Consider the following 22,062-nt stretch of genomic DNA (forward strand, 5'->3'; position numbering starts at 1 on the left):
GATATTAAAGTTGGGACTTTGCTGATCATCCTCTTTCTGTTTCTCTTTATCTCTTTGCAGCCAGAGACGTCTACTCCTGACAGGAACTCCATTGCAGAATAGCCTCATGGAACTGTGGTCTTTGATGCACTTTTTGATGCCCCATGTCTTCCAGTCTCACCGAGAGTTCAAGGAATGGTTCTCTAATCCTCTAACTGGCATGATTGAAGGCAGCCAAGAATATAATGAAGGTCTAGTCAAACGCTTGCATAAGGTAGGGCTTGGAATAGTTTGTTGAGGTATTGAGAATATGAGGGCCTAAGAATAATGTCTATTTAGGCTGGGAATATGGCCTAGTGGTAGAGTGCTCGCCTCGTATACATGAAGCCCTGGGTTCAATTCCTCAGCCCCACATATATAGAAAAGGCCAGAAGTGGCGCTGTGGCTCAAGTGGCAGAGTGCTAGCCTTGAGCAAAAAGCCAGGGACAGTGCTCAGGCCCTGAGTTCAAGCCCCAGGACTGGCAAAAAAAAGAATAATCTCTATTTAAACCTTTGGAGAAAGGGGAAATTTAATGTTATACTAGGGTGAACTCACTTGTCAAGCTGGTGTTCTAGTGATATCTCACATTAATCATCTACCTGTTTGCTTTAGTTGAGGATTTTTTTTTTCTTTTTTACCATACCTGGGACTTGCACTCAGGGCCTGGGCATTGTTCCCGAGTGTCTTTTGCTCAAGGCTAGCACTCTACCACTTGAGCCACAGTGTCACTCTGGTCTTTTCTGTTTATGTGGTACTGAAGAATTGAACCCAGAGTTTCATGCAAACACTCTACCACTAAGCCACATTCCAGCCCAGGTGGGGATGTTTTTGCCCTTATTTCCTTCAAGTGGAATAATTGCTGATCATTCCCTGCTTTGATTCTATTTATCTGATTTCCTTAGCTTCATATTTTTGGTGGCCTCTCCCTTCTCCCTTTTTCCTTCTCTTTAAATATATCTTTAGTTTCTTCAGGTTTTAAAGAACAGTATCTTTCAGCATTCTGGTCCTTGTTTTTTTCTTCTTAATCTGTATATATTTCAAGCATACTTGTTGATTGTTGACTGTGTAGTAATGACTCTTTAGTTTATTTGTAATCCCTTGAATTTCCAGATTCCTGGAACCAAATTTTAATTGATTCATTCTCTTTTTCCTTCCTTCCCTCCTTTATGTTTGGGATTGAACCTCAGGCCTTGGATTTGTTAAGCAAGCATTGTACCACTTGAGCTGTATGCTTAGTTCTTCTGCTTTTATTTTGTTTTTGCGACTGGGTCTTGCTAACATTATTAGATTGGCTTTGAACTTCAAGTTCTACCTCCACCTCTGGTGTACATGGGATTATTGGTGTTTGTACCACATCAAGCTCTGACTGAGTTGTATCTTTTTTTTTTTACTTTCCTTCCCTGGGTGGCTTTGATCCTCAGATCTCAGCTTCCTGGGTAGCTAGGATGACAGGAATGAACCACCAGTGCCTGACCTTTTATTTATTTTTTGAAATTGTGTCTTGCTGTGTTGCTCAGATTATCCTTGACCTTCTAGGTGAGGTTTATCTACTGTTTCAGCTTTCTGAATGTCTGAGACTGTAGTCACATAATTCACCATGCCTTGTTTCTTTTTATAATCTTAGGAACTTGAGTCACTCCTCAAAATGCAGTTTCAGTCATCTTTCCTGCATAGTTTGTGATTTGTTTTCAGTGCTTTGTACCACTTTATATGTTATGGTACAGTTATCTTTGTGTAAGTCTTCAATAGACAGTAAGTTCTTTGAGAAAAGGGATTGCATTTTATTCATCCTTATGTGGCTCATATTTGGTATGCCTCATGACTTTGTGATTACAGATGAACTAAGCCAGTACTTGGCCAGTCACCAGGCCAAGACTTGCCTACAAGGGATAAGCTAGGGCTTAGTGTCCACCCTTCTGTCAGCCTCCTTCATATTTGCTTTTAGGTTTTGAGGCCTTTTTTGCTGCGCCGCGTTAAAGTGGATGTTGAAAAACAGATGCCCAAAAAGTATGAGCATGTTATTCGCTGCCGACTCTCCAAGCGCCAACGTTGTCTCTATGATGACTTCATGGCACAGACCACGTAAGAGAACTGAGGGTGGGCTCTGGGACCCTGGATAAGAATGCAGGTGGCTGTCAGGATGTCTGATTAGTTTTTCTTTTTTCTCCAGAACTAAGGAGACACTAGCCACAGGCCATTTCATGAGTGTCATCAACATTTTGATGCAGCTGCGAAAAGTCTGCAACCATCCAAATCTGTTTGACCCTCGACCTGTTACCTCTCCCTTCATCACCCCAGGCATCTGTTTCAGCACCGCCTCTTTGGTGCTAAGAGCCACTGATGTCCATCCACTCCAGGTAAGTACCTGTTCTCAGGCTTAGTAGTTCTTACCCCAACTTTTAGGTAGTCTAATCTTTTGCAGCCTTACTACTTCCCTTTCATTCATCCTCAGTGCTGTTCCTCATCTCATCATTTTGTACTTGTAGCAAGTTTTTAAATTTATGTTTCCTTGCCCGTCAAAATAGGGATTATAAGGTACATACTGCAATGTGTTTGAGAATTGAGTTAACTTTTTTTTTGGTGCATGGTGTAGGGCTTCATCTCAGGGTCTACCTAGGTGCTATCCTTGAGTTTGTTTGCTTAAGGCTAGTACTCTACCACTTGAGCCAGAACTCCACTTTGGGCTTTACTGGTTTGTAATTAGAGAGGCTCCTGAGTAGTTAAGAGTACAGGCCTGAGCTACAAGTGCTCTGATTTTTTGTTGTTGTTTTGCTGGTCCTGGGGCTTGAACTCAGGGCCTCCTGGGCTCTGTCCTGAAGCCTTTCTCTGCTCTAGGCTAGTGTTCTATCAATTGAGCCACAGTACCACTTCCAGCTTAATCTGTTTATGTGGTAGTGAGGAATCAAACCCAGGGCTTCGTGCATGCTAGGCAAGCCATCATTAAGCCACATTCCCAGTCCCACAGAAAAGGACTTTTTTTTTTTTTTTGGCCAGTCCTGGGCCTTGAACTCAGGGCCTAAGCACTGTCCCTGGCTTCTTCCCGCTCAAGGCTAGCACTCTGCCACTTGAGCCACAGCGCCGCTTCTGGCCGTTTTCTGTATATGTGATGCTGGGGAATCGAACCTAGGGCCTCGTGTATCTGAGGCAGGCACTCTTGCCACTAGGCTATATCCCCAGCCCCCAAGGACTTTTTTTTTGGTCAGTCATGGGGCTTGAACTCTGGACCTGCACTCTTCAGAGCTTGAGCCACAGCACCTTTTTTTTTTTTTGGCCAGTCCTGTAGCTTGGACTCAGGGCCTGAGTAATGTCCCTGGTTTCTTTTTGCTCAAGGCTAGCACTCTGCCACTTGAGCCATAGCGCCACTTCTGGCTGTTTTTTATATATGTGGTGCTGGGGAATCGAACCCAGGGCTTCATGTATATGAGGCAAGCACTCTTGCCACTAGGCCATATCATATCCCCAGCCCCATCACAGCACCTTTTTGTTGTTATTGTTGTTGCTCTGATTTGTTGAGATTATATACGATCAGATAGTTAGGCTGGCCTGAAATGACATCTTCCTGCCTTAGCTTTCTGAGTGCTAAGATTACAGGCATGCAAGACTAATTAGACTGTTAGAAAGAATGCCACTATCAACATAGATATACTAATATATGTTTCAATTACTGCTTGTCTGTTCTTTGAATATATGCTCCAAAATGCTATTATATAATAACTATTTTTCACTTCTTTTTTTGCCGGGGGGGGGGGAGGGTGCTAGTCCTAGAACTTGAGTCCTAAGCACAGTACCTGAGCTTCTTTGCTCAAGGCTAGCGTTCTACCAGTTGAGCCACAGCTCCACTCCTGTCTTTTTGGTGGTTAAGAGTCTCACAGGCTTTCTTGCCTGGGCTTGTTTCAAACCACGATCCTCAGATCTCATCCTCCTGAGTAGCTAAGATTACAGATGTGAGCCACTAGCACCCAGCTATTTTTCACTTTGGAGGAGGTACTTTTAGTGCTTACTTGTTTTTATTTTTTGCCAGTCCTAGGGCTGAACTCAGGGCCTGGGCACTGTCCCTGAGCTTCTTTTGCTCATTGCTAGCACTCTCACTTGAGTCACAGCACCGCTTCTGGCCTTTTCTGTTTATGTAGTGCTGAGCTATAGAACCCAGGGCTTCATGCATGCTAGGCAAGCACTCTACCACCATGCCACATTCCCAGCCCCCCAGTGTTTATATTTTATAGCAGCTTCATATTTTAAATTTCTGGATACAGTGTTACAGGGGTTTTAGTTTTTCCAAATCCTTTTCAAAGGATTTTTTTTTTTTTTTTTAGCTTGGATTTGAACTTTGCATTATATGTGGCTAGTCAAGTATTCTGCCATTGTTTGCCTTAGGTTGTTTTTGGCTTAGGTGTAACCTTTTGTTCTGTGGCCATTCTAAAATGGGATCTACCTACAGCCTCATATATAGTTGAGACCATAGGTACATGCTGTCAAACCAGCTTCCCAATTTTTTGCCTGTGTGTTTCCAGTGTTTTCATCTTCCCAATTTTTACCTCCTGAGTATCTGGAATTAAGGATGTGTGCCATGGCACTTTACTAGGAGTTGTTTTTTGGTTTTTTTTCAGTAGCTATATTAATGTTTATGAAATGCTTTATTATTCAATTTGGTTTACATTTCCCTAAAGATTAATATTGACCATCTTTTTCATGTGGTTATTGGCATTTATTACATCTTTGTTAGAAACATGTCTAAAGTTTTTGGCTGATTTTTTTTGGCCAGTGCTGGGGCTTGGACTCAGGGCCTGAGCACTGTCCCTGGCTTCTTTTTGCTCAAGGCTAGCACTCTGCCACTTGAGCCACAGCGCCACTTCTGGCCGTTTTCTGTATATGTGGTGCTGGGGAATTGAACCCAGGGCCTCATGTATATGAGGCAAGCACTCTTGCCACTAGGCCATATCCCCAGCCCCTTGGCTGATTTTTTAAAAACTTGGTGTTTTGGTTTTGGTTTTTTTTTGTAGTTGAGTTATAGTTCTTTGTATTACACTTTTGGAGTTAACACCTAGTCAGATATATGATTTGCAAATACCTTATCCCATTGTGAGGGCTGTATTTTTACTCTTGATAATACCCATTGATATACAGAAGTTTTGAATTTTGATGACCATTTTATCAGGCTTTTGTTTTTTATTTGTGTTTTTGGTGTTTTACCTAAGAAATCATTGCCATTGTTCTTTGTGTTTTCCTTGTGGTAGCGGATAGACATGGACCGGTTTGACCTTATTGGCCTGGAGGGTCGTGTCTCTCGCTATGAGTCTGACACGTTTCTGCCTCGGCACCGCCTCTCCCGCCGGGTATTGCTAGAGGTGGCTACTGCTCCTGACCCCCCACCTCGGCCCAAGCCAGTGAAGATGAAAGTCAACAGGTACTAGTACTAAGGATTAAGGGATGGATGGGTTCCTAGAAAAAGTAGAAGGGTTAGGAATAGGAGAAAAGAATTGAAGGAGGGGTTAGGATGTTTGTGGTATGAGTGCAAAGTACTATGGAGAGACTTGGGAAGAGAATAATTAGAAGCAAATTCTGGGAGGGGTCCCTGTGTTTGTCATCATTTTTTAAAATTTGTTTCTCCTATTTGATGCTTTTTTGCCCCTTTCTTCTTTGGATCTTTTTTCCCTCTCTGATTTTGCAAACTTTCTACTTTACATTCCTTATTCTCCCTTTCTTTCCACCCACCCCTTGTTTTTCTCATAGAATGCTACAGCCAGTGCCCAAGCAAGAAGGTCGCACAGTGGTGGTAGTAAACAGTCCACGGATGCCCCTTGGCCCTGTCCCACTCCGACCTCCTCCAGTCCCTGAGCTCTCAACCCAAAATACTCATAGCCTAACGCCTCCAGTGTTGCCAGCGCCTCTGATGGTGTCGGCCTCACCTGCTGCATCCTCACTTGTTCCTGCATCCCGGCCCCCTGGACCTGTTCTTTTGCCTCCTCTGCAGCCTAACAGTGGTTCTCTCCCCCAGGGTGAGTTGAAAAAGGGCAAGGTTAATGGTCATGCTTCAGGAAAGTTATTGAGACTAGAAAAGAAGTAATGAAATACCTGGCGCAGGTGGCTTACATCTGGAATCCTAGCTATTCAAGAGGCTTAGATCTGAGGATTGCAGTTCAAAGCTAGCCGGGGCAGGACAGTCCAAGAGACTCTTACTTCCAATTGACCACTATAAAAGAAGTAAGTGTTGTGCTCAAGTGGTAGAGCACTGGCTTTGAGTGAAAGAGCTAAGGGACAAGCACCCAGGTCCTGAGTTCTAGTACTGGCACAAAAGACGAAAAGTAATGAAATTAAAAGGTTTGCAGAGCTGATGTGGCAGTAATGGTGCAGTGTTTGGTAGGCTATAAAGGCTATTATGGAGGTTTCTGGGACCAGGCTACAGCATTAGTCAGGATGTATATGATGAGTTTTTGGTTTGTGTCTACAGTGTTGCCATCTCCCCTGGGGGTTCCAAGTGGCACTTCACAGCCTCCCACACCAACCCTGTCCCTGAAGCCAACTCCACCTGCCCCAGTTCGTTTGAGTCCAGCCCCACCCCCAGGCTCCTCTAGCCTATTGAAACCCCTCACAGTACCTCCAGGCTACACCTTCTCTCCCGTTGCTGCTACTACCACCTCTATCACCACAGCGGCCACTACCACCACAGCAGTGCCAGCTCCAACTCCTGCACCACAGCGTCTCATCCTGTCTCCTGAAATGCAGGCTCGCTTACCATGTAAGTTCCCAGGGCTCTATGGGAAGGGACTTGATATGGATGACTTAACAACTAGGAGCTAAAGAAAAAAAGGAACATGAGAATATGAAGTCCTAGCCAACTAATTATATATATATATATATATATATATATGGTTTACAAGTAGTTGGTAGTAAGAACTATCAACGAATTCAGTCTAGTGGGAGAAATCCATAGATGAGTAAATAGTGTGTTAAGCTTAGCAGTAGGAAAGTATTTAGAGGACTGGATAGGTAGCTCAGTGTAGAACACTTGCCTAGCATTGCCTCTGGGCAGCTCTCCAACCTGCAAAAACAATTAGGGGGAAAGATTTATGGTCAGAGAAAGAGGTAGTGATTTGCTTAGTCTTTTAGAAGAATATTAGAGAATGTAAAGATTGTATTAGAAGCAAGGGGGATTGGAGAATAGGCAGAGTAACATATCAAAAGCACAAAGACTGGGTGGAGTCTTAGCTTACTGAACTTTGTAAATTGTGGGAAAGCTTTAGAGGAACTGGAGACTAGGGGAGAGGTGTGTGGTGCATGGGGAGCTGAGGAGTATGACCAGGATGAGCCCTGTGTACAGTAAAGCCTTCTCTGTTTTAGCCGGCGAAGTGGTCAGCATTGGGCAGTTGGCCTCTTTGGCACAACGTCCAGTGGCTAGTGCCGGGGGAAGCAAACCTCTCACCTTCCAAATCCAGGGCAACAAACTGACTTTGACTGGTGCCCAGGTGCGCCAGCTTGCTGTGGGGCAGCCCCGCCCGCTGCAAAGTAGGTAAAACCCACCCCCTGTCCTGCTTATTTCTTCTTTTTCTGTGTCCTTTTTTTTTTTAATTTTGAATTTTTTTGTGGCACTTTTTAATCATCAGAGTTTGTGTTTCTTTTCCTGGCTTTTAATGGGCAGGGCCAAAGGGGAATAGAATGGTTGGAAGGGGTCATTTGATAAAAATAGGAAAGGTCATACTCAGAATTTACTCTCTGTTATTCTCTTACTCTGCCTCTGTTCTCCTCTAGCTGATAGGTGCTTCTCTCTCTCTTCTCTCTTCCTTTCACCCAGGGAATGTGGTGCACCTGGTGTCAGCAGGGGGGCAGCACCACCTCATCAGCCAGCCTGCCCATGTGGCCCTCATCCAGGCCGTGGCCCCGACCCCTGGCCCCACCCCTGTCTCTGTGCTGCCTTCTTCGACCCCCAGCACCACCCCTGCCCCCACTGGCCTCAGCCTTCCGCTTGCTGCTAACCAGGGTGAGGCTCCTGGCCTTCCTATTTAGCCCTTGCTGGCCTTGATCCTTCCAGGCATGCCCTGAGCTGCTATCTCTGTCTAGCCTTGCCTTGGTATTGTTTTCCCTTGTCAAACTCTCCAATATCTGTTACCACCCTTCTTTCCCCTGGACTTCTTCCATTCTTTGGGTCTCTTGTTTCTTTCCTACCTTCCTCTCAATGTAGCTTCCTCTTGCAGTGCCATCATCCATGGTGAATAATACAGGCGTGGTGAAGATTGTAGTGAGACAGGCCCCTCGGGATGGACTGACTCCTGTTCCACCTTTGGCACCAGCACCTCGACCTCCGGGTTCTGGGCTTCCAGCTATGTTGACTCCACGCCCCACATTAAGCCCTGGCAGGTTACCCGCACCTACTTTGGGTACTGCTCGGGCCCCCCTACCTACACCCACTCTTGTGAGGCCCCTTCTCAAGCTGGTCCACAATCCTTCACCTGAAATCACTGGTGAGTCCATATGGCTGAGGCCAGAAGTTTTTGCTTAGTAATGTGAATGAAATGGGTCCCCCTGATGGTTCCTTAGTCATAGCAGATGACCATCCCCGTAAGCATGCCCTCTTAACTTGCAGTAGGCCTCAGAAACAGGCTGCTCAAATTCTGACTTAATCCTAAAATATACTGGTTGGAATCTTGAAGGAGAAAAAATGTTAAGCTGTCCTATTCTGAAATTTTTACCCTATGTGGTGGGAATTAAAGCTTTCTGGGGGGCTGGGAATATGGCCTAGTGGCAAGAGTGCTTGCCTCCTACAAATGAAGCTCTCGGTTCGATTCCCCAGCACCACATATATGGAAAACGGCCAGAAGGGGCGCTGTGGCTCAGGTGGCAGAGTGCTAGCCTTGAGTGAGAAGAAGCCAGGGACCGTGCTCAGGCCCTGAGTCCAAGGCCCAGGACTGGCCAAAAGAAAAAGAAAAAGCTTTCTGGGAAATAATTTAGCTTGGGAGTAAGAGAAAATACAGAACTAGGTAGCAGGAGGGTGTAGGAAAAGAAAATTTCTGAAGCTAATTCAACTTTTTTGTCTCCACAGCTTCAGCACCTGGAACTGCTCCCATGACTATTTCCTCTTCTCTTCATGTGCCATCCTCACTGCCTGGGCCAGCTTCTTCGCCGATACCAATGCCTAATTCCTCTCCCCTTCCTACTCCTGCGTCCTCTACAGTGTCAGTCCCTGTGTCATCTTCCCTTCCCGTCCCTACCACACTTGCTGCCCCAACTTCTGTTCCCCTAACCATCCCCATTTCTGCCTCCTTGCCTGTTTCAGCATCAGGCTCAGCTCTGTTGACCAGTGCAACTCCGGCACTGGCCCCTATTGTTTCAGCAGCTTCTGGGCCACTTCCATTGGCATCAGCTGGGCCTTCCCCGTCAGTGTCAGCCTTGACTCTAGGCTTGGCCGCAGCTCCAACCCTGTCCCCACCACAGACAGCTGGTCATCCTCTGTTGTTGGCTCCCACCTCTTCACATGTTTCAGGGTTGAACTCACCTGTGGCCCCAGCATGCTCACCTGTACTGGTACCAGCTTCTGCTCTAGCCAGTACTTTCCCATCAGCACCAAATCCAGCTCCAGCTTCCCTTCTGGCTCCAGCACCTTCTGCATCTCAGACTTTAGCCAACTCTCTGGCTCCTATGACGGCTCCACAGACAGCAGTCCTGGGTCCTTCTCCAGCTCCTCTGACCCCTCTTCCTGTCCTGGCTCCATCACCAGGCTCTGCTCCTGTCCTGGCTTCACCACAGACTCCACTTCCAGTTATGGCTCCATCATCATTGCCAGGAACCTCTTTAGCCTCATCTTCACTGGTGTCACCTCAAACTCCTGTGTTGGCTCCAGCATCAACTCAAACTATGGTACCAAATCCAGTTCCATCGCCTCTCTCAAGCCTGGCTTCTACACAGACACTGGCCCTAGCCCCAACCTTAGCATCCACTTTCAGCGGCTCATCTCCAGCTCAGACACACTCTTTGGCAACAGGGAACCCTCAGGGCCCCTTTCCAGCTCAGACATTGTCATTGACTCCAGTTTCATCCCTGGTACCACCTGCAGCCCAGACACTGTCTTTGGCACCAGGAGCACCACTCGGCCCAACACAGACACTGTCTCTGACTCCAGCACCTCCTCTGGCTCCAGCTTCTCCTATGGGACTGGCCCCAGCTCACACACTGACTTTGGCTCCAGCATCGTCATCTGCTTCACTCCTGGCCCCAGCTTCAGTGCAAACACTGACCTTGAGCCCCACCTCTGTTCCTGTGCCCACCCTGGGTACAGCTGCAGCTCAGACCCTGGCACTGACCCCAGCTTCACAGGCTTCTTCCCTTATGGGTGCAGCTTCTTTGCCTGTCACCATGGCAAATCGGCTGCCTATTGCCAAGGATGAGCCTGAGACACTGATGTTTCGCTCTGGTCCCCCCAGCCCTCCCTCTGCTACCTCGTTCAGTGGCCCCCGGCCTCGGCGGCAGCCCCCACCACCACCTCGTTCCCCTTTCTATCTGGTAAGTTTTACTTCCTCAAAGGAAGTTGTGTCTCTTTGGAGTATTGGTAGAATGGATAGAAGAAAATAATGTCTGTTTTAATTTGGCAAATAACAAAACTTAGTGGTACCATGTACTTGAATCATGTTTGGACAAGTTCTTTCCTGTTTGTGGGTTTATCCCATCTTCTATAAGAGTTTATTTCCTGCATTTCTCAAGATACATAAAGCATCAAATTTCCTTCCCCAAGTGTGTCCCCTTCCATCCCAACACAGTGAGGATTGAACCAAGCACCTTGTGCATGCACTTGGGTCACATACCCCAAGTCTAAATGTGGCTTTCTTTTTTTTTTTTGGCTTGTTTTGCACTGATACTAGGGCTTGGAAGAGCCTCTCAATCTAGCTTAGTGTTTCTTGCTCAAGGCTGGTGTTCTACTACTTAGCCATAGCTCCCCATTCTGGCTTTTTGCTGGTTAATTGGAGTTAAGAGTCACACTCTTTTCTGCCTAGGCTGGTTTCAAATCTTGATCTTCAGAGCTTAGCCTCTTAAGTAGCTAGGATTGCAGGTGTGAGCCCCTAGCACCCAGCTTAAATACTATGTTTTTTTCTTTTTGAAGGAGATTGAACCCAGGGCCTCCTCACCCATGCCCAAACGAACACTTAGTTTACGTGAAATCTACCCACAGCTCACAAATGTCCTTTTTTTTTTTTTTTTTTGTACTACAGCTTGAGTTCAGAGCCTCTCACTTTGGCCTTTTCCACTCAGCCTACCACTAAAAGTTCTGAACCATTAATTGGAGATAAGAGAGTCCCATGAAGTTGCCAGTCTGGGTTAGTTTTGAACTGAGATCCTCAGATCTCCTGAGTAGCTAGGATTATAGGTATGAGCCACCAGCACCCAACACAAATATACTTTATTAAAAAATTTTTTTTCAATTTCATGGGTTCTTCATCTTATTGGTGTATATTAAATTGTACATTGTATGTACAATTGTACAACGGTACAAATGTAAATTTTACATTGTATATTAGATTGTATGAGGTTTCATCATGACATTTTCATACATACATTGAACGTGCTTTTGTGTATGTACTTCTTGATCCAAGGTCTCACTGTTGCTCAGGAGGGCAACAAGTGATTGTCCTGCCTTGGCCTTTGGAGTGGCTAATACTACAGATATGTACGTTCATGTACCTAGCTACTCACATGTGATTTTAAAAATAATTCTCACTGATGTATTCAAGTCCTTTTTGTTACCAATGGTCTCTTTGCTTCTTGCTCAGTAGGAGTTAATTGTTGGACTGTAACTTTATTTTACAAATGAGGAAACTCATGCTGACTCCATTGCTTTCTCCTCTTCCCCATAAGAGGCAGTTTTCCAAGACAGCAAGACTGTTCTCAATTGCTAAAATGATCTGATGATCAAGTTTGTAGACTTGATAGATGGATGTCATCATGGAATAAAAGTCCCTATAGTTCCTGTGTCTTGGATTTTGACAGCCAACTCTGACTTTTACCTCCATAGTGATAAACAGGCAATAAAGGGAACTTTTATGCTATTTCTTCATGAGATTTCTCATAGTCATTTTTTTTCTCTTTAGTTCTGTATGTGTGTTAAACTTACAGACCATCTTAGAGTAAATAACCCAGAAACTAATAAGGAATGTACAGTGAAACCTTCCAGACCTCATGTCTTTATAAACCTTGCTGGTTATTTTTCACTAACCCCCCCACTTTCCACTGTTGGTCTTTTCCTAATGCAACCAGGTTTGGACCTGCCTTGTTGAAAATAAAGTATTGAATTTTCATTCTTTGGCAAGTAGATAATAGCTTATTGCCACTTTTTTCTTTCTTTCTTTCTTTTTTTGCCAGTCCTGGGGCTTGAACTCAGGGCCTGAGCACTGTCCCTGGCTTCTTTTTGCTCAAGGCTAGCACTCTACCACTTGAGCCACAGCCCCACTTCTGGCTTTTTCTATATATGTGGTGCTGAGGAATTGAACCCAGGACTGCAAGTATACAAGGCAAGCACACTACCACAAGGCCACATTTTCAGGCCACCACTTTTTTCTTTAAAGACTGTACTTCGGGGCTGGGATTATGGCTTAGTGACAATGTTTGCTTTGCCTAGATAGTGTGTTTGGGGATTGTGGGTTCAACTCCCAGCATTGCAAAAAAATTAAAAGTACTGTTCAAAGGTGAGATTGTAACTGATAGAGTGCTTTCCCTAACATGCAGAAGGCCTTGGGTTTGACCAAACCAGCACTGCCTCTACCAAAAAAAGTATATACTGGCTAGTAACTGGTGGTTCATGCCTATAATCCTAGCTACTCAGGAGACTGAGATCTAAGGACCACAATTCAAAGCCAGCTGGGTCAGGAAATTCTTTGAGACTCTTACCTCTACCTATCCACCAAACAGCCAGAAGTACAGCTATGGCTCAAAGTGGTAGAACAAGTGCTAGCTTTGAGCAGAAGAGCTCAGGGATGACACTAGGTCCTGAGTTCAAGTGTCAGGACTGCCACCAAAAAAAAAAAGGTATATACTATTTGGTGATGTTTAGCTTATTGATTGCATTGTGCAACCAAAACTATTACCATTTTAGAACTTTTTCATGAGTCTGGAAAGAACTATTGTATTCCTTAAGCCTCCCAGCCCCTCCATTGCTCTTATCCTACATAACCATTTGTGTGTGTCTATTTGCTTATGGAATTATTATTTTCTCACCAGCTTCTTGGCATGTCTTTTTTTGTGTGTGTGTGATCCTGGGGTTTAAACTTGGCATGGATGCTTTCCCTGAGCTTTTTTTTTTTTTTTCTCCCTCAAGGATAGCACTCTACCACTTGAGCTCAGCTTCTAGTGTTGTTTTTTTTTTTGGCAGGTAAATGAAAATATAAGTCTTACAGACTTTCCTGCTTGGACAAGCTTTAAACTGCAATCCTTAGAGCTCAGCTTCCTTAAATAGGTAGGACTGTAGTCCTGAGCCACTGGCTCCCAGCTTACATGTCTTTTTATTTTTATTATTATTTTTTAAAATATGTAATGGTGCTTGAACTCTGGGCCTTGCAACTCTTGGTGGGCTAAGTTGCTCCTATTTAGTGTTCTACCACTGAGCTATGCCTCTAGAACCTTTTTTGTTGTTGTTGGTTAATTGTGGAGGCCCACAGACTTTTCTGCCTGGGTCGGCTTCAGACTTTGATCCTTAGATCTCTCCTGAGTAACATAGATTATAGGGAGAATCACTTGGACCAGGTCAGGTTAGTGTGTTTTTGACATTTGTCTTTTTTTTGTTGTTGTTGTTTTAGTATTATTCCATTATATAAGAAATTACATAGGATAATACATTTTTAAATTTTTTTATATTGGTCATTGGGTTTGAACTCAGGGCCATGGACACTGTCCTTGAGCTCTTTTTGCTCAAGGCGCTCTACCACTTTGAGCCCACAGCACCACTTCTGGTTTTCTAGTGGTTAATTGGAGGTCAGAATCTTACATACTCTCCTGCCTGGAGTGGCTTTGAACTGCAATCCACAGATCTCAGCTTCCTGAGTAGCTACCAGTGCTCAGCTATATACATGTTTATCTGTGGACATATATTTCAATTTTTCTTTGACAGAACCAGGGAGAAAAGCTGCTGAGTTATATGGAAGAACTGCCAAACTTTTCAAAAATAGCACTAACACTTGTCATTTTTTCTTTTATTGATTTTTTATTATTTTTATGAGATGAGGGTTTACAGATACTAGCTAGGCTGGTCTCGAATTCCTGATCTGATGATACCCTCTTGTCAGCCTCCCAAGAAGCAGGAACTACTTTGTTCATCCTGGGGTTTTATTTTCCTTTAAAGATAGTCTCACTATGTAACTGTCTTTGAACCTACTACAAGAGTACAGGCTGGTATCAAATCCAATACTCTTGCCACAGACTCCCTAATGTTGGGAATACAAGCCTGTCCTACCTTGCCCAGCTTCATCCTTTCTTTTCCTTTTGTTCTTTTCTTTTTTTTGGGGGGGGGGTGGAAGTACTCGGAGGCTCATATGCGCTCACCTATTTTTCTGCTCAAAGCTGGCACTTTATGACTTAAGCCACACACCTCCATTTCTTGTTAATTGAGAGAGAACTTTATGGACTTTTCTATCTAGACTGGCTTTGAACTGCATTCCTTAGATCTCAGCTTCCTCAGTAGATAGGATTACACGTGGAAACCAGCATCACCTGGCTAGCTTTGCCTCTAATTATAGCTATCTTAGTTTGATATGGAGTATCATTTTGGTTTTAACTTGGATTTCCAAGTTGGCTACTGTAGAGCATCTTTTTGTGTGGTTTTAGACCATTTGTGTATATCTTCTGTGAGGAAATATCCATTCTTGTCCTGTGCCCTTTTTAAACAAATTTTTTTTGGCCAGTCCTGGGCCTTGGACTCAGGGCCTGAGCACTGTCCCTGGCTTCTTCCCGCTCAAGGCTAGCACTCTGCCACTTGAGCCACAGCGCCGCTTCTGGCCGTTTTCTGTATATGTGGTGCTGGGGAATCGAACCTAGGGCCTCGTGTATCCGAGGCAGGCACTCTTGCCACTAGGCTATATCCCCAGCCCCTTTAAACAAATATTTTTAATATGCTGATAATGGGGCCTGATCCCTTAACTCTTTGCTCACTTGAGCCACAACTCCACATCTAACTTTTTGATGGTTAATTAGAGATAAGAGTTTCATGGACTTTTCTGTCCCAGCTGCCTTTGAACCTTGATCCTTAGGTCTCAGCCTCCTAAATGAGTAGGATTAAGGTGTAAACCAACCATCCTTTTCTCTTTTTAATTTTTATTTTATTATATTTTACTTTACTTTTTTTCTGTTCAAGGCTACTGCTTTAAGCACAGTTCCACTTTCAGCTTTTTGCTGCTTAGAGATCTGAGTCTCACCAAATTTCATGCCCAGGCTGGCTTTGAACTCTTATCCTCAGATCTCAGCTTCCAGAGTATCTAAGGATTGTAGGCATAAACCACCCGCTCTCAGCTTTGCCCTTCTGAATTTTTTTGTTTTCTCTTTTTTTTTTTTGCCAGTCCTGGGCTTGGACTCAGGGCCTGAGCACTGTCCCTGGCTTCTTTTTGCTCAAGGCTAGCACTCTGCCACTGGAGTCACAGCGCCACTTCTGGCCATTTTGTGTATATGTGGTGCTGGGGAATCGAACCCAGGGCTTCAAGTATACAAGGCAAATGCTCTTGCCACTAGGCCATATCCCCAGCCCCTGCCCTTCTGAATTTTATTAGTACTGGAGTTTGAACTAGGGGCTCTGTTATACTTGATAGGCAAGTGCTGTCCTTTTTGAGCCATGCCCAGAGCCCTGCTTACTTTATTTTTCACATTGGGTCTTTTATTTTTTGCCTGGGCTGGCCTGATCCTTCTGCTTGGATGACTAGCATGTACCATCACACCCAGCTTTTTCTGTTGAGATAGTATCCCACTAATTAGGCCTGTGCTAGTCTGAAATGCAATCTGCCCAATCTCCATTTTCCAGAAAGCAGGAATTACAGAAGTGAACCATTTCCTCCCACCCCTTTTTAGTTGGTCTTGGGACTTGAACTCAAGGCCTGGGCACTGACTCTGAGCTGCTTTTTGTCCCAAGCACTGCTTAAGGCAGAGTTCCAGCATTTTCCTATGTAGTTGATTAGAGATAAGAGTCTTAGTCTTTCCTGCCAGGCTGGCTTCAAAACACAGTCTTCAGATCTCAGCCTCCTGAGTAGCTAGGACTACAGATGTGAGCTTCCAGCACCCAGCTGAACTATGCCCTTTTAAATTATTTGCCCCTTTTAAATTACTTCTGAGTTTTTTGTTCTTTTTTTTTTTTGCCAGGCCTGGGGCTTGAACTCAGAGCCTGAGTGCTGTCCCTGGCTTCCTTTTACTCAAGGCTAGCACTCTACCACTTGAGCCACAGCGCCACTTCTGGCTTTGTCTATTTATGTGGTGCTGAGGAATGAGGGCTTCATGTATATGAGGCCAGCACTTTGCCACTAGGCCATATTCCCAGCCCTCTTTGGTTTTTTGTGTGTGATGGTATTAGGACCTGAACCAATGCTTGGGCATTGTCCCTTATCTTTTTTGCTCAAGGCTGACACTCTACCACTTCTAGCTTTTTGCTGATTAATTGGAGTCGCATGGATTTTCCTGCCTGGATTGACTTTGATCTGGGATTCTCAGATCTCAGCTTCCTGAACTAGGATTATAGCACCTAGCTATTTTAAGTTTTAAAGATTCTGAATGTATTTTGGCTGCAACTCCATTTTCAAATGTATGATTGTGTTTTCCCTATTCTTGGACAACTCCTTCCTCATGTATACAACATGCCATGCCAAGAGGTGAAGTGTTAAGTAGTTGAAAACTGAAGATGTGGGACATAACTTTTTTTTTCCAGAATCAATCCATGGGGTAGGTTGTTTTGTTTTGTTTTGTTTTTAGCTTTTTTTTTTATGTATGAGTAGCCATTTTCTGCCTTGATCAGTGATTTGAGGGAAATGTCTAGTAATTGTTTTGGACCCACAAAAAGAAAACAAGTTAGATGTTGTAGAGTTGAATGCTACATAGTTTAATTCCCACAAATCTTCTATGGGTGTTAACCTATTGGATAAAAAAATATTTTCGGATATTTTAAGTGTTGTGCTTTGTTACTATACAAGAGAAGGTACCTTTTCTTTTGTAGATGAACTTAGCACTGTGAAAGAAAATATTCTTAATGGCAGCTTAGAAAACTACAAAAATCACTCTTTCGTTATTTTGGTTTATTGGTGTGTGTGTTTTGTGTTTTTTTTATCTAGGCAACTGTGCTGCTGATTTCCCTCTAGGAAGGACTTGGGTTTTTTTCTTTATTTTAAGGGTGTGTGTGTGTGTGTATGTGTACAGTATTGTACAAGAGGGGTTTCATTGTAACAGTTCCATACATGGTTATAACCAACCATATCACCTCTATCTCATTCCCTTATTCTCCCTATTCCTTTCTTAAGACAATTTCAGTAGGTTTAAGTCTATCTTCATACATGCATATAAAGTGTGTTTATTATATTCATCCTCTCTAGTCATCTCACATATTCCCAGGGATACCTATCCCCCAACTATTTTCTTTTTAAGTACCAGGCTTAAAAATCAAGGCCTCATGTTTGATTAGCAGTTACTCTACCACTTAAGCCACAGCTCCAACCAATTTTATTTCATTTTTGAATTAGCATATAAGAACTTAGGTTTTAGGGGCTGGGAATATGGCCTAGTGGCAAGAGTGCTTGCCTCATATACATGAAGTCATGGATTTGATTCCCCAGCACCAAATATATAGAAAATGGACAGAAGTGGTGCTGTGGCTCAAGTGGCAGAGTGCTAGCCTTGAGCAAATGGAAGCCAGGGACAGTGCTCAGGCCCTGAGTCCAAGGCCCAGGACTGGCAAAAAGAAAGAAAAAAAAACTTAGGTTTTATATATGATTCTAGGGGCTAGAAATATGGCCTAGTGGTAGAGTGCTTGCCTTGCATACATGAAGCCCTGGGTTCGATTCCCCAGCACCACAAATATAGAAAACAGCCAGAAGCGGTGCTGTGGTTCAAGTGGCAGAGGGCTAGCCTTGAGCAGAAAGAAGCCAGGGACAGTGCTCAGGTCCAGAGTTCAAGCCCCAGTACTGGCAAAAAAAAAAAGATATTGAGGTGAACTTTTGAGTACCCTGGTTATTTTTTTTTTTTTTTTTCTGTTTTCTGTAGGATTCTCTGGAAGAAAAGCGGAAGCGACAACGATCTGAACGCCTGGAACGGATTTTCCAACTTAGTGAGGCTCATGGGGCCCTGGCACCTATATATGGGACTGAAGTCCTGGATTTTTGTACCCTGCCCCGACCTGTTGCCAGCCCCATCAGCCCTCGTTCTTCTGGCCCCAGCCACCCCACCTTTTGGACTTATACTGAGGCTGCCCACCAGGCTGTTCTGTTTCCCCAGCAGCGACTAGACCAGCTGGCAGAAATCATTGAGAGGTTGGCATAGCTAAGTGCTAATGGGGAGCGGGTCTTGGGGTCTCAAGAGTAGATGTAGTGCTCAGGACTGGTGAAGGTATTCACTTTTGGGGCCATTTTGGGGGTTGTTTCAGAGTTCCATCTTTCACACTTTTCTTCCTTTCACAGATTCATCTTTGTCATGCCTCCTGTGGAGGCACCTCCCCCTTCCCTACATGCCTGCCACCCACCTCCTTGGCTGGCTCCCCGTCAGGCAGCCTTCCAGGAGCAATTGGCCTGTGAGCTTTGGCCTCGGGCTCGTCCTCTGCACCGTATTGTGTGTAACATGCGTACCCAGTTCCCTGACTTGAGACTCATCCAGTATGATTGCGGTGAGTAGGGCAGGACTCTTGACCTCTCTTAGTTGCAAAGACTGATATATGGAATTCATACATCAGGCTGTAGGGATTTCTGTAAAGCATTCAATTTTTTTTTTTAATTTTTTTTGCCAGTCCTGGGCTTTGGACTCTGGGCCTGAGAACTGACTGTCCCTGGCTTCTTTATGCTCAAGGCCAGCACTCTGCCACTTGAGCCACAGCACCACTTCTGGCCGTTTTCTATATATGTCGTGCTGGGGAATCGAACCCAGGGCTTCATGTATACGAGGCAAGCATTCTTGCCACTAGGCCATATTCCCAGCCCCTCAATTTTTTTTTTATTATGCTTATGTGCTCTATGGAGAAATGTACAGGGATTCATGAATTTGACTTTAATGAAAGCTGGAAGTATGTCCTACTAACTCATTTATTCAATCATTTTATATGAACATTTGGGATGTAGTAACAACTAAGACAGCATAGCACAGAGATTTTACATTTATATGACAACATATGTGGTGGTGTAGGACTTCAGAGTTGATAGTAAATTTTCTATTGAAAAAGAACAAGAACTGTCTGGCCACTGGTGGTTCATCCTATAATCCTAGCTACTCAAGAGACTGAGATCTGAAGACACTGGTCCAAAGCCAAAAACTCTTAAGTAACAACTAAAAAGCAGAAGTAGGAGCTGTGGCTCAAGTGATAGAGTGCCAGCCTTGAGCACAAAAGCTAAGGCATAGCTTCTAAGCTCTGACTTCAAGCCCCAGTGCTGGCACACCCACACACAGAATATAAGGACTCTTATATTAGATAAAACGCATATGGCTGGTTTATCAACTTAATATTTTCATAGACCCGAGGACCTTTTTGGGTGTTTTTTGCCAGTTCTGGGGCTTGAACACTGTCCTTGGCTTCCTTTTAGCTCAAGGCTGGCACTCTATCACTTGAGCCATACCGCCATTTTTTTCTATTTATGTGGTACTGAAGAATTGAACCCAGGGCTTCATGCATGCTAGGCAAGCACTCTACCACTAAGCCACATTCTTAGCCCTGTTTTGTTTTTTAAACCTGCATACCACTCTTAGCTATCACCTATTTTTATTTCTTTATTTTCTGTCGTTCATGGGGCTTGAACTCAGGTCCTGGGTGCTGTCTCTGAGCCCTTTTGTGAAGGCTAGCACTCTACCACATGAGCCATAGCTCCACTTCCCATTTTCTGGTATTTAATAGGAAAGAAGAGTATCGTGAACTTTCCTGCCTGGGTTGGCTTTCAATCATGATTCTCAGATCTTAGTCTCCTGAGTAGCTAGAGTTACAAGCGTGAACCACCGGCTAGCTCTTTACTATTTGTTCTCCTGCTTACTTCTTCATGGTGTTAAACTAGCTCTGGGAAGCCCACTGATCCTCTAAGCAGCAAGTAAGTGGTTGAAGTAATAGCACTCTCCAGGGGCCTCTGGCCAGGAAAGTCCATGAAACTCTTATCTCCAATTAACCACCAGAAAACGGGAAGTAGTAGAAGTGGCACTGTGGCTCAAGTGGTAGAGTGCTAGCCTTGAGCAAAAAGAAGCTCATGAACAGTGCCTAGGCCCTGAGTTCAAGCCCCAGGACGGGCACAAAAATAAAGTATCCATTCTTAGAGTGATGTTTATTTGTTCCTTTTTGTGGGGTAGGACTTGAGGTTAGGTCTTGGGCCTGTCCTTGAGCTTTTGTGCTAAAGGTTAGTGCTCCACCACTGGAGCCACAACTCCAATTCCAGCTTTTTTGGTAATTTCCTGCCCATGCTGACTTCAAGCCATAATCCTTCTTAGATCTCAGCCTCCTGAATAGCTAGGATTATAAGCTTGAGCCACCAGTGCTGGCTGAGATGATTTTCTGGGAAAGAAAGTTGACTCTGCTTTACAGTCCATTGGCTAGAACTGAACCTCAATCACATTCCCCTAAGGAGAATGGCAGACAAACTGTGGTTTATTTAGATCAGTCATGGTTTATTTCCTAGGGTAGGATGAGGCCTGCCTCCCCTAGGAGCAAAGGATCTCTGCCTGGTGTCCACAGTATTCTTTGAGTTTCTGTTGCCCAAAAGTGACTTGTTGGGACACTAGTGATTAGTTTCTGTCATAATATTTTTTTATTTTTATTTTTTGCCAGTCCTGGGGCTTGAACTCAGGGCCTGAGCACTGTCCCTGGTTTCTTTTTGCTCATGGTTAGCACTCTGCTACTTGAACCACAGCGCTACTTCTGGCCTTTTCTATGCTGAGGAATTGAACCCAAGGTTTCATGTATACGAGGCAAGCACTCTTGCCACTAGGCCATATTCCCAGCCCAATAAATAATTTTTTTTTTTTTTTTTTTTTTTTTTGGCCAGTCCTAGGCCGTGAACTCAGGGCCTGAGCACTGTCCCTGGCTTCTTTTTTGCTCAAGGCTAGCACTCTGCCACTTGAGCCACAGCGCCACTTCTGGCCATTTTCTGTATATGTGGTGCTGAGGAATCGAACCCAGGGCCTCATGTATATGAGGCAAGCACTCTTGCCACTAGGCCATACTCCCAGTCCCCCAATAAATAATTTTTTGAGTCTTTGATAAAAGTGTTCAATCTGGACCCAAGAGTTCAGCTTGATGGTAGAACATCTAGCTTATAGATGTGACATCCTGTGTGCTATTTCCAACACTCATTTCACTCCACCAGCCCCTTACCCCTGCAATAAAGGGGCTGGGCATGATGATGTGCACCAGTAGTCTTAATTATTTAGGAAACTAGGTGGGAACCTCAAGAGTCTGAGACCAGGCTAGACAAAATAGGGAGACCCTATCTCAAAAAACAAAGTATTTAAATACTGGCTTTTGAAAAATATTATAAAATTTATTTGTGCTGGGTACCGGTGGCTCATATCTATAATCCTAGCTACTCAGGAAGCTAAGATATGAGGATTGAGGTTTGAAGCCAGCCTAGGCAGGAAAATCTGTGAAACTTTTTTTTGGTGGGGGGTGGGGGTTGTGAGGCTTGAACTCAAGGCCTGGGTACTGTCCCTGAGCCTCTTTGTGCTCAAGGCTAGTGTTCTACCACTTGAGCCACAGTGCCACGTGTGGTTTTTGAATGGTTAATTGGAGATGAGTCTTGTCTCACAGGGACTTTTCTGCCCAGGCCGCTTCAAATCGCAGTCCTCAGATCTCAGTATTCTGAGTAGCTAGATTTACAGGCGTGAGCCACCTGAAAGGGTTTCATCTCCAATTCATCACTGAAAAAACT

At 44.3% G+C, this 22,062-nt stretch overlaps 1 protein-coding gene across 3 annotated transcripts in view; it reads left to right on the forward strand.

Moving 5' to 3' along the window:
* The window catches only part of LOC125340873 (Snf2 related CREBBP activator protein), a 54,631-nt gene that overhangs the window by 25,311 nt on the left and 7,258 nt on the right, over window positions 1–22,062 (forward strand). For 2 of the 3 annotated variants that reach the window (XM_048332753.1, XM_048332754.1), the window contains exons 16-27: window positions 61–253; window positions 1,965–2,101; window positions 2,190–2,376; window positions 5,254–5,423; window positions 5,750–6,015; window positions 6,468–6,755; window positions 7,358–7,522; window positions 7,809–7,994; window positions 8,209–8,475; window positions 9,054–10,510; window positions 18,218–18,483; window positions 18,631–18,833. In XM_048332753.1, the coding sequence (XP_048188710.1) occupies window positions 61–253; window positions 1,965–2,101; window positions 2,190–2,376; window positions 5,254–5,423; window positions 5,750–6,015; window positions 6,468–6,755; window positions 7,358–7,522; window positions 7,809–7,994; window positions 8,209–8,475; window positions 9,054–10,510; window positions 18,218–18,483; window positions 18,631–18,833 (3,785 nt within the window). The remainder of the gene's footprint in view (window positions 1–60; window positions 254–1,964; window positions 2,102–2,189; window positions 2,377–5,253; window positions 5,424–5,749; window positions 6,016–6,467; window positions 6,756–7,357; window positions 7,523–7,808; window positions 7,995–8,208; window positions 8,476–9,053; window positions 10,511–18,217; window positions 18,484–18,630; window positions 18,834–22,062) is intronic. The other variant, XM_048332755.1, reaches the window with a different exon arrangement.

Source organism: Perognathus longimembris, chromosome 23, assembly GCF_023159225.1.
Source record: "Perognathus longimembris pacificus isolate PPM17 chromosome 23, ASM2315922v1, whole genome shotgun sequence".
NCBI classification, from domain to species: Eukaryota; Metazoa; Chordata; class Mammalia; order Rodentia; family Heteromyidae; genus Perognathus; species Perognathus longimembris.